We start from the raw sequence: 12,850 nt of genomic DNA, 5'->3' as shown, positions 1-12,850 counted from the left end.
CTTAAATTTGATTTGTTTCTTCAGTTACCTAGCAAGGGATGTAAATAAAAATATATCCTGATGAAGAGTGCAAGTAATTAATTTGAAGAATTGTATTCTATAAAATTGTTACTTCCTAAATCTCAGAGAAATGTGTGGATTGATTGGTCAACCTTAGTGTTACAAAATGATTACTGGAAATGTACAGCAAATCCTGTAACATCTGAAAGCAGAAAGAAAAACCTTTCATGGAGAGGCTCTTCACCTGCTCTGATGGGCTCTGACAAAAGAATCTGCACCTGGCTTATTAACTGTTCATCTTTTCCCGTGCTGTCAGGTCCACTGTGCATTTCTAGCATTTCCTGTTTTCATTGTGGGTTGAAAGCATGAGCCCCCTCCCTGCCTTATGGCCTTCGGCAGACTGTTTTATGTGACAGAACTGCTGGGAGTGTTGTGCACAAAGTACCGACTGCCAGGATGCAGCTAACCAGTGAGTGGGGTTGCAAGAGATCTGATTGACAAGAAGTGTGCAGTAAATTTCACTTTACATAGCGTTGTTGTCATCTTCATTTACTAAGGATAGTGAGTTTCTTTTCAATCCTTGGATGCTCTTCAAAGTGAGGAGTGCTGGAGAATGGAACTCTTCCTATTTTGGGCACTCATTGAAGATATCAACTCCAGCTGGAGATAGAATCAAGTTCCTTCTACTTGACCATAGCAATGTACCATATATTTCCTGTAATATGCCATTAAAATAGCTGGTGAAAACCGTGTTATGACGTAGGAGCTGATGGTTTAAGTACCACATTCATTTAATGCAATGCACTGTCTGCTGTGGTCAGGACAGCTTTTAGTAATTTTAAAAAAAGCAAAATGAACTCTGGTTCCTGTTGGTAATTAGGGCTAAGCCTTCTGCTCAGACTGAACAACATGAGTCTGCTTACACATTCCTCCTCCATATGCCAGTTTCTCTGTCAAGGAGGCTCTGAGCTTAAACCTCTGCAGAGAGTGGGCAGAAAGAATAGGAGAAAAGATTTTAAAAACATTGTTTAATGGGAAGTAGGCATTGCTGACAAGAGCACAGTGGTTAGCACTGCTGCCTCACAGCTCTAGGGACCCGGGTTCGATTCCCGGCTTGGGTCACTGTCTGTGTGGAGTTTGCACATTCTCCCCGTCTGTGAGGGTTTCCTCCGGGTGCTCCGGTTTCCTCCCACAGTCCGAAAGACGTGCTGGTTCGGTGCATTGGCCATGTTAAATTCTCCCTCAGTGTACCCGAACAGGCGCCAGAGTGTGGCGACTAGGGTATTTTCACAGTAACTTCATTGCAGTGTAAATGTAAGCCTACTTGTGATAGTAATAAAAAAGACCAGCATTTGTTCCCATTCCTAATTGCCCTTGAACTGAGTGGCTTGCTCAGCTATTTACAGAGGGTCATTAAGAGTCAGCCACATTGCTGTGGCTCTGGAGTCACATGTAGACCAGACCAGATAAGGATGGCAGATTTCCTTCCCTGAAGGACATTCGTGAACCAGATGGTTCTTTTACAAAAATCGACAATGATTTAATGCTCAACGTTACTGAGACTAGCTTTGTGTTCCAGATTTATTCATTGAATTTAAATTCCACCAACTTATCTGGAATACTCTCGGATATATCCTTTCAGCCAGTTTCGGAGATGATGTTGTTGGAGGTGTGAGAACATATCACTTGTCCTCCCTCTTTGCAGAGGGTGGGGGTGTGAGAGCACCTTGGAATAATTTCAGAACTGAAATGCAGATGATGGGTTATGAACCTTTGAGATCAGCTCTTTCAGGTCAGCATTTTGTGAACCCCTCAACTCAATGACTTGAGACATCCACCACTTTCTATTTCACAAGAGACAGGTTTTCTTTCTGCATTAAAGGACTCCATTTGGCAAATATCTTTTATCAGTCAAAATGGCGAGAGTTCTAGTGAAGAGCACCAATTCTAATTAATTGTGCAGTGATAGCTGGAATTCTTATTACCACAAAGACACAGTTCCATCTGAGGAAAATGTCTTTGCCATTTACTGTACTTGAATCTTCCTCTTCACTAATGCTGTTCCTTTCCTTTTCTAAAGGTTGAAGGGTGCTCTCTTGTTCATTACAATAGCTCTGATAGGCACCGGCTGGGCCTTTGTTAAACACATCCTATCGGACAAAGACAAGAAAATCTTTATGATAGTTATTCCACTCCAGGTAATGCTGATGCCTAATGTCCCTTCGTCTTTTCATTTGTCTGAGTTTAGATTATTTCTTCACTGATTCCATTGTGAAAATCTTAAATATAGGCATGATACCCTGCTGAACCTCGATGTGACTGGAGTCGGTAATCTGGGTCTTTTTGGATCCTGTCTTCTTGGATGAAGATAGTATTTTCTTTGAGAAGCCTTGGAAGGGCGGGTTACCCATTGTGCAGGATGCTACACTTGAAAGAAATGGAATAAAGAATTATAGAATGATGCAGCACAGAAGATAATTGTTTAGTCCATCTTGCTTTTGCCAACACTCTGAAAAAGTTATCCAATAATTCCCACTCCTCTGCTCTTTCCTAGTAATAATGCAGTAAATGAAGCTTTGGTGAAGTGATGTCCCAAGGAGATTGTAGTTGGATTGGAAGGCTGAGGTGGCAATGAGTTTCACAGATTTGAGCTGGCATGCAAGTGGGTTGAGCTAGGAAATGATATGATGGAGATACAGCAGTGGCACATTGGTTAGCACTGCTTCCTCACAGCGCTAGGGACCCGATTCAATTCCAGCCTCATGTCACTGTCTGTGTGGAGTTTGCACATTCTCCCCGTGTCTGCGTGGGTTTCCTCCGGGTGCTCCGGTGTCCTCCCACAGTCCAAAGATTTGCAAGTTAGATTGATTGGCCATGCTAAATTGACCCAAGTGTCAGGGGGATTAGCAGGGTAAATATGTGGGATTACGGGATTAAGTCATGGGTGGGATTGTGGTCGGTGTGGACTCGAAGGGCCGAATGGCCTTCTTCAGCGCTGTCGGGATTCCATAAGGGAGGGTTGATAAGAGCATATGTTGGGCATATTAGCCAAACAATGTCATGAAGTTGACACCAGGTAATGTTGCACATGAGCACTGTACTGTGCTTTATCGCCCAAGGTTCATTCACCAGATTAAGGGGTGGAGAATTGTTGGGATACCTCTGACTTGTGGGCAGAGTTTTGGACCTAGGCTGGACAGTGCTCCTTTGTGACTGCAGCAAGTGCATCATTGACAGCTACCATGTGATTTAACTCATTTTACCCTCCCAGTCATGGCGGATCACCCAAATCTGAAAAATGGGTACTTTGAAATTCCAGGAATCAAAATGAATATTGTGCTAACAGTAGGGGGCACAAGTTTTATTTTAAACCATGCATTTCAATTGCTGGACCTCTTTTGGGTGACGGCAAGTCTTTCTTTTGCCGTGGCGGGGTAGTAGAAATTTTGGAGATGTCCAGCTTAACATCCACTCTGGTGTGAAGATAGCAACCTCGAATTATGTGGAGATCTACCATGTGACTGCATTTCAAATTGGTTTTTAAACTTGTCGATTTTTAACATGCTTTTACACATACAAATAATCTTGTAATGTCGCCATTGTCGAGTGTTAAGTTTTTGTGGTCTACTGGAACTTGGAACTGTGTAAACTAGAAAAGACCAGTCGTGGTACTCGGGTCCGTGTGTGTCAGAGATTGCAATCCTTTCACACGGCTTTATCACCAGACCAGACTGATGGGATAAACCTTTCTCTGTTTTCTCCTCTCCAACTTTAATGACCTTACTTGAAATTAGTTTGATGTAATCTTGACCTAGTTTCTGGTACTTGTGGGTCCACAGTAAACTCTTGAAATGAGTTTTTCTGGGAAATGGAAATATCACACTTGCCCAGTAGAGGGTACTATGGGATTTCATGTGTTATGTTGTTAATTCAGAGTGTAGTGAGTTTTAGATTGCATCCTGACCAGGGAGTGCTTGATGTTGATAAAATTTACCAGGAGTGCAAAAACGTTTTCGTCATCTCCATTTTCCCAACTCCCCCATCGCCTCAAACATAAACGATCCAAATCAAACAGCTTTATGCAGCTGAATTAAATATGAGCTCATGCAGACACGTAGCTTAATCCAAGGGCATTTGTTGAGGAGAGAAATGTTTTTCCTGTAGCGGAAGTCAGCTATTAATAAAACTATTTATTTTAACTAGGTTCTTGCTAATGTTGCTTACATCATTATTGAGTCGACTGAAGAAGGGACGACTGAATACGGACTGTGGAAGGAGATCCTCTTTCTTGTCGACCTCCTGTGTTGCGGTGCCATCTTGTTCCCTGTGGTGTGGTAAGTGTGGCCGTGATTTAATCCTGCTGATTTTTTTTTTGAGTGTGGGTCATTTAATGAATTGTGTCTTGGAAGAGGAAGGAAAAGTCAAAATGTCCCCTTACTTGTCCAGGCTTCTCCCACCTTGGAATCTTAGAAAACATAGCTCATAGAGTATCTGAAATCGTCATTCCAAAAACTCAGCTTAACCAGTTCAAATCAAGTTAAAAGTCAATTTGCCCCTCTTCCTGTCTTGCTGAGTCGCTAGTCCCACCCAGGAAAATATAGCTCAGTTTCTACCTCCTTAGATCTTTTCATGATTGTGTTTGCGTGGAAGAAGCCCCTTGGTACGATTCCCAGATGGGCTTTCTTCATGGACAAGTTGAAGCATCAAGTGTCGAACACAGGAAGCATTAACCAAGTCAAGATCCAATCGCATATGACACTTGCATCAGGTGTTCTAGGTGAATCTGTGAACCAGAACCCATTCTATTAATACACAGACCCACCCTAATGTAAGTCTCCCACAACAGCCAGATCTCAGGGTCATCAGGATGGCTGCAGGCATCTTAGAGCTGCAGCAGTGACTGACTTTCCTCAGGTTTTCGGGACTGTCAGGCAGTCGGCCTGCGCCATTGCAGTGACTGATAATTCGATGCAGATGTAGCAGGTTTTGAGGTGTCCTCTGCCTGACGAGCACCTACGCAGGTGTTGATGGGAAAAGTTTTTTGAAGTTTATTTATTAGTCGCAAGTAAGGCTTAATTAACACTGCAATGAAGTTACTGTGAAAATCCCCTAGTCGCCACACTCCAGCGCCTGTTCGGGTCAATGCACCTAACCAGCACACCTTTCAGAACATGAGGGGAAACCGGAGTACCCGGAGGAAACTCTCTCAGACACGGGGAGAATATGCAAACTCCACACAGACAGTGACCCAAGCCAGGAATCAAACCTGAATCCCTGACGCTGTGAAGCAGCAGTGCTAACCACTGCGCTACCGTGCCAAAGGAAATCTCTGCCCATATCCATAAAACAAAGCATGTGGACAAGTGGTGCATTATGAGCAAAATTATGCGAGCTTTCTTCAGCAGACACTTTTAATCTTGTGGGTTTGTATCACGTATTAATTGGTAGTGTTTAATACATAAAAACCTGTGTAGTCACTTTATAGTTCATTACATTATTTTAAAATATAATTATAAAATAAAATCTTCACACATTCCTTGTAAAAAATCTCAAGTATCTTAAATAGAAGTCTGTTGGTTTAATTAAGTTTGTCTGTTGGCTTAATTTGACACTGCGGCATTATTCTACAAGCTTGAGTACACTCTAATTGTTATTCATCGTTGCACTCACAGGTCAATTAGACATTTGCAAGAGATGTCAGCTATAGATGGAAAAGGTAAGGAGAAATCTGAATGGTTGCTATGCAGGCAGTTTAAAAGAGAATGCTCCCTTTAGATGTAGCCTAAATGAGAACAGTGCAGAAGATATATTAGTGTAAAGTATTACAGAATGTGTTTGCAAAATCTTGCACCTTGTGAATTCAGATTCTTTGATGCTTGCTTATCACTGATACGAAGGGCCATTGTGGAAAATATAGCTGGTTTAAAAAGATTACAGCAAAACATCACTTCAGGGTCATGCATTTCATCCCTAAAGACTGAATTGCTATCTAAAATAGCAAAAAAGAATTACAGGGATGGGAATGAAAATAAGGTTGGGGAATAAATGGAAGGCAGATTGTTTAGCCTGATACCAAAAGACAAAATGCTGGAAAATCTCAGCAGGTCTGGCAGCATCTGGAAGGAGAGAAAAGAGCTGACGTTTCGAGTCCTGCTTTGACAAAGGGTCACCTGGACTCTCAACTTCAGCTCTTTTCTCTCCTTCCAGATACTGCCAGACCTGCTGAGATTTTCCAGCGTTTTCTCTTTTGGTTTCAGATTCCAGCATCCGCAGTAATTTTTTGTTTAGCCTGATATCTTGTGCTGTTACAGAAGTTTGTAGTGATCTTAAAACTGAAACAGTGCAGGGTTTGTAAAACACAACAGGTGGATTTGCATTTTCTGTGGACGGACAAAGTCAGGTGTCAACAGTCCAACAAGCTCTTTCTTTTAAAATCTTTCAAAAAAAGATCTCTGCTTCTCTGCCTAGGTGATTTTGGATTAATAGCTGTTCCCTTCTGTTGCCTTGTACGTGCGGCCATTCTTCAGGTTTGAAACAGGGCAATGCAAATAAGATGTTGGAAATTATTGCAGCCAATCCTATTCTGACTTGATATCTACCAGTTGACCTTTCTTCAGGCATCATGGTTAGACGTTGAACTCAGGCTTGTCCTGGTGCAATTTTTCAAAGACATCTCGGCCTTTTGGCTAAGATGGGGCGGCAGATCAAGCCCAGGATGGGGCAATGCCACACCTTGTTACCTTGGATTGTGTTTGTCCCTCTTTTGGGGACCATGAATTTGGATTCAATTTGAATTTTGTTTTTTGGATGGAATAAAATTTTTTTAAAATAAAGCAATTAAAGCCATGAACCTTGCCCAGTTCCCTCTTACCACTTCTCCCCTTTCAAAATCCAATTGTACTGCTACAATCAGTTGTTCTTCACTCAACTGAGATAAATTAAATCAATGCAGGTTGTCTCTCAAGCCTGCAATCTCTGTGGTTTGCATGGTCGGTACTTCACAGGATGAAGTTGATAAATATTTCTAGGAGCTACTGAGGAACAGTTCACATGTTGGACCTTCTAGTAACCAATTCTGCAGCAGAGTTGTGAGAGATAGGCCAGTAGCCTCCTTAGAATGGCAATAACCATCAGATTGTCACTCTGGGGGGGCCTGCCTTCACTGGAATTGCAAAGCCCCTGTCTCGACCGATCTTCCTCACTCAGGCCCGCTGAGACAGAAACAGTGAAGCGTGACCCCCCAGCTGCTGTAGCAAAGTGTAAATGGAATGTACTGAGGGAGGACACGCCCCCTTTTTATGGCACTAACTGCCATAAAGCCGGTGTTTAAAGGGGCCATTGAAAGGAAGAAGATAAGTTTCAAAGACGTGGAGGTTCGGACATCAGACCAGAGAACACTGGGAATGGAGTGAGGGGGCTGGACCAGAGGACGGTGTCAGGCCCAGCACAATAGTCTTTCCTCACAATTGCTGGGTAAACCTTTACGTGGGAATTTCCCCAGTGCATCTTTGGGGCACTCCCCAAATGGGAGGCAGGAAGCCAAAAAGTTATGGCCCATAGTTACTCAACAAACCTCTCAACCTGGGGCATCTACAAGAAGAGATAGAAAATAAAATAAAGTTCTGTAATGTGCTTTTATAGCCTTCTCTTGCAATGCTGTGATTTATGTTTGATTAATCATAGCGATTAGCTTCTAATTGCCACATCATAAAAAAGTTGTATCTTATTACATGTTGAGATTGGTGTCACATTTGCTTTCACATGCAGGGCCAGTCCATGGTAAAATTAGTTAATATCTTATACTTGGCAACTTGATGTTGATGGATTTAACTCGATGGACTTTATAAATGTTCTACATTACAATGCTGGCATTTAAGTCTGCAGCGGATATGTGTTGTGGAAACATTTCTTTAGCACCATGCGGCATTTTGACTTGGTTCCTGAAAGTGATCCTGTTCCACTTTTAGACTGTGGCACTCAGAATGTTACTGGATGCCAGGGAGAGCGCTGAGTTCACATGTATTATTGATCCCACACCGGTATTTTCTTTTTGAAGCGGAAGATATGTCTTTCGTGAGATCAAATGCCCAAACATTTTCAACAGTATGGTGCTGTTATTTATTTTCAGTCTACGAAGCGAGCGTTGCTCTCCAATAGCAAATCCAAGTGAAGGAATCTAGCTCCCCATTGAACCTTTGCCTATCGACTCATTTGATTCTGTCGTGGAAAAAATGAAGTGTTAGACTCTGGTGGAGTTCTCCAGATTTATTGAGTGCTGAGCTATATTTTGGAGGCCAGTCAAGAGATTGAAGGACCAATTTACTTCTACGGAGCATTGGGAAAGGGGCACAGGTGCATGATCTATGGAGCGGGAAAGTGCTTTACACATCCCAAGCATATTGGAAAATTATACATTTCGGAAAACAAAGCTGAATTTGTACTTCCCTTTCTCTGCCTGTGCTGAGCTGTGTTTTTGCAGTTCTTTGCCCTACCGTTCGTCTTTATTTCTCAATGCCGATCTTTGCAATTTACTTACAACTGAATCATTGTTGCAGTGGCTCTGCTTAACTGCCCAAGTAAATGTAACAGGGAAGGTTCCTCCTTCCATAGCTCTGTCATTGATCAGCAATATCACTCAGTGGGAAATGTCCTGTTGACCTGTTTTTCACTAAAATGAAATGGGGACAGACACCTGAAGGAGGTTCAGAGTGAAAGAATATTTTTGTACAAAACTATTCATCTCATCTGCAAACAAACTAGACTTGAGTAGTTTTGCAAAGTTTATTAAACATGTGGAAGTTCAGAGGCAGAGTGTGTTGATGCTTCAAAACTTTGCCCTCATTAGTTTCAACATATTAAATTCTTAACTTTGTAGAATTTTGGCTTCTTTAGGAGGCAAACAAATCCAAACTCTAGCTCGATTTGACACCGTTCCCAGGATCTAGTGAGCGATTGGATAATGGCCTAAGTGCAAGAACAACTGATCCCCAGGGATTTTTTAAACAATCTTTAATGGGATGTGGGCATTGCCGGCTGGGCCAGCTTTTATCGCCCATCCCTAATTGCCCTTGAGAAGGTGGTGGTGAACTGCCGCCTTGAACTGCTGCAGTCCATGTGGTGTAGGTACACCAGCAGTGCTGTTAGGAAGGAAGTTCCAGGATTTTGACCCAGTGACAGTAAACGAACAACAATATATTTCCAAGTCAGGATGGTGTGTAGCTTGGTGGGAAACCTGAACATGGCGGTGTTCCCATGCATCTGCTGAATTCTTATCCTTTGAGGTGGTAGAGTTCACGGCGTTTAGAAGGTTCTGTCGCATTTTGTGGATGGTACACACTACTGCCACTGTGTGTGTTGGTGGCGGAGGGAGTGGATGTTGAAAATGATGGATGGGGTACCAATCATGATCAACAGACTGGAAAGAAGCAGGTGGCTGCTGGAAAAAAAAATAGAATGGATCACGGAAAGGCTAAAATGTGCAGCGATGATATTTGGTGCTAAAATCGTTAAAGTAACCACGAATAATTGAGACAATAGGCAGGGAGAATCTCTGAGAAACATTGGAACCCTTTGATAGGCAAACTCCACCTTCCCACTATATTCTTCATTCATCCCTGTGTAGGAACACGTCCATCCTGCCACTTATTCTATCAAATCTTTTGCGTGTTAAATTAAAAGGTTCTATTTAATACTACTTTCCCTTTAAATTATCTGCTTTAACTTAATTTTGAACATTTGTCGCCTGATATTTAAATTCTTCTCCACAATGAGCAGGTTGCTTTGGTTTGCATCTTCAGTTGAAACCCTTCCCATAATTGTTGAATTCAGCAAATGCATGAGTTTAGCACAGTTATTTACTCTGGAGGCGTGAAAGATAATCTGGCTGCCTACAGAATTGATACTTCATCTATTATGTGATGATTCCCTTGTGTAAATTAACCTTTAAAGGGCACCAGCTACCCATGTGTTCAAGTGGTTTTAAAAAACCTTCTAACTCACTGGAACAAGACTAACAACAGCATAGATTAATATGGAAACCAATTCCAGAAATTCTTAATGTCAATGGGATTTCTACAGATTCAACCTATAACTGTCAAGATGACTATCTCTCACAAAGGTAGGGATTGTTCAGTTTTTCGTGTCATCTTTGCAGCCATGGAGGCATTTTGCCACTCAATGATTTGTGGTAATGCCGCACAAGTAGATCAAAAATTGAACAGGTTGAGACACTGTTCACTGGAAAAGAGGAGGCTGAGGGGTGACTTGATAGAGCCTTTATGGTAATGAAAGGATTCAATAGGGTAACTGTAGAATAGAAGGTTGCACTCGTTGCAATGGGACCAGAACAAGGTGACCAGAAACGTGACATTAGTGATTAATCAATCCAAAAGGGAGTTCGGGAGAACATCTTAACCCAGAGGGTGATTTGAACGGAGAATTTAAGATCACTTCTGAGATGAATAGCACAGGTGAATTTCAGGGAAAGTAGATAAGAACAGTAGGGGAAAAAGGGATTGAAGGATATGCTCATGGAGCTAAATGAAGAAATTTATGGAGTTCTGGAACATTACACCAGTATAAACATAATGGACGGCACGGTGGCACAGTGGTTGGCACTGCTGCCTCACAGCGCCAGGGGCCTGGGTTTGATTCCCGGCTTGGGCCACTGCCTGTGCAGAGTTTGCACATTCTCCCAGTGTCTGGGTGGGTTTCCCCCGGGTGCTCCGGTTTCCTTCCACATTCTGAAAGACGTGCTGGTTAGAGTGCATTGACCCGAACAGGCGCCGGAGTGTGGCGACTAGGGGAATTTCACAGTAACTTCATTGCAGTGTTAATGTAAGCCTTACTTGTGACACTAATAAATAAATTTTAAACTTTAGATGGACAGAGTAACCTTTTTACTGTAAATACTTTGTACTTCAAAAACTGCTCTTTAAAAGTAAGTAAATTTCAGAAATTTAACAGTGTTATAACTAAAACATTTTGTAGGAAATTGCTTTACCATTGAATTCCGTCCAAGTATAAAAGTACTTCATCATGCATGCAAAGTCTTTCAAAAAAATACTATTCCTTTCTCAAAGTAACAAAGCTGATGCGCAGAGTGGACAGGGCAAGCCCTGAACCCATCTCCTTGCTTTCTCCAAAAACCAATTCAAATTCAAATTGAATCTAATTCATGGGTCCCACAAAAGAGACATTAGATCCAAGCCGGCAAGAACAGGCGTTACACCTGATCCTACGCTTGATCTTAGCCAAAAGGCACACTCAAAGCTGGCAATTTGCAGCTGGCAGATGTCACACACCCAACCAACAAAATTAGTTAAACACCTTCTGACTCGCCTTGTTTGTTCCACACCCGTAAATGTACAATTAAAACAAATATCTGTCAAGTAAATTACCAAAAACAGTTCGCTGTCCATTCTTAGAAAATAAATCTAAAATCTTTTCCTCTCAAAAACACTTCTTGCTGGGGTCTGGGTTGTTAATTTAGCTGCATTTCTAGAACTTTTATGCAGATGAGCCTCCGCTAATTAATGAAGTGCGCTACTTGCGCCATTATCACGGTGTGCATTTGTTAGTTATCCGGCTGAATTACACAGCTGTTTAACTAATTTGATTAGTTGGCTTTGTGATGTTTGCCTGCTGTAAGTTGTACTGAAACACTGCAGCCAATTTTCATACAGCAAGGTCCCACAAACAGCTCGGAGAAAAGATCATTTGCTCTGTTTTCCCCATTTAAAAAAAAAAGCAGCCAAGTATTTTCAGTTTATATGTAAGAGTTCGCATTACTTTTAACATTCCGCCTACTCCGTATCTCCTGCCGACAAGCATCGCCTAATCTACCTCCCACATGTCCCCTCTGTATCTTGCTTTTGTAGCAGCTTATTGGGATATCTATTAATAATTTAGTACATTGTTCTTTGCACTACATAATGCCTTTGTTATACAGCCATGTATTGTCTGAGTTACTGTGAGCAATTCCTCTGGAGATTTGGTGGCACAGTGGTTAGCACTGCTGCCTCACAGCGCCAAGGACCCGGGTTCAATTCCAACCTCAGGTGACAGTCTGTGGAGAGTTTGCATGTTCACCCCGTGTCTGCGTGGGATTCCTCCTATAGTCCAAAGATGTGTGGGTTAGGTTGATTGGCCATGGTAAATTGCCCCTTAATGTCAGGGGGATTAGCAAGGTAAATACATGCGGTTACAGGAAAAGTGCCTGGGTAGGATTGTTGTCAGTGCAGTCTTGATGGGCCGGATGGCCTCCTCCTGCACTGCAGGGATTCTATTCTATGATCTGCTAGTTTTATAATTAATGCTGAATTCATGGTGGCACAGCATGTTGAATATTGTGCTAGAATGCTTTCATGTAAATCTGTGTCAGCAATTCTCCAAGCACCATGGGTTTCAAATCTTGGCTGTAGTGTGGTAGAAAGATTGAGGTGGAAAACTTGAAACACAGGATACTTGGCTTGCTTTTACAATGCCTGGGCACCTATTTTCAGGCTTCCCTCTCATTCAGGGGTGGTGCGCAGAGAGGACTTTCTGAGGAAATGGAGAGTAATCTGACCTTGTCTTCACTTCTTGGCTCTTTCTCTGCCTTCACGAGCAGCTAATTAATAAAGTCATTCTGCACTAGCTTGTCCAGAGTGGCTGATACTTGTATTTTCCTCCTGTGCGTGCAGAATTACCAAACCTCTGCAAAGCTCATCTGTTTTGAAAACTCACCATGCGGAAAATCATCAGCTCCTTCTCTTGTCAGCTCCAGCTTGTCAGAGCTTGACTGTTAGACAACCCTACGTTGTAGGATCCCATGACAGGAGCCTGCCAATCATTGTGGGATTTACACTTC

The 12,850-nt window shown here is 42.2% G+C and overlaps 1 protein-coding gene across 1 annotated transcript in view; it reads left to right on the top strand.

The window, feature by feature from the left end:
* The window catches only part of gpr107 (G protein-coupled receptor 107), an 88,258-nt gene that overhangs the window by 31,617 nt on the left and 43,791 nt on the right, over positions 1-12,850 (top strand). Inside the window, exons 12-14 of the mRNA XM_078226304.1 lie at positions 2,081-2,198; positions 4,204-4,334; positions 5,673-5,716. Of these exons, the coding sequence (XP_078082430.1) occupies positions 2,081-2,198; positions 4,204-4,334; positions 5,673-5,716 (293 nt within the window). The remainder of the gene's footprint in view (positions 1-2,080; positions 2,199-4,203; positions 4,335-5,672; positions 5,717-12,850) is intronic.

Source organism: Mustelus asterias, chromosome 13, assembly GCF_964213995.1.
Source record: "Mustelus asterias chromosome 13, sMusAst1.hap1.1, whole genome shotgun sequence".
In the NCBI taxonomy this organism is placed as follows: domain Eukaryota; kingdom Metazoa; phylum Chordata; class Chondrichthyes; order Carcharhiniformes; family Triakidae; genus Mustelus; species Mustelus asterias.
The sequence above is the reverse complement of the archived record's forward strand: the minus strand, read 5'-3'. Positions and strand labels throughout refer to the sequence as shown.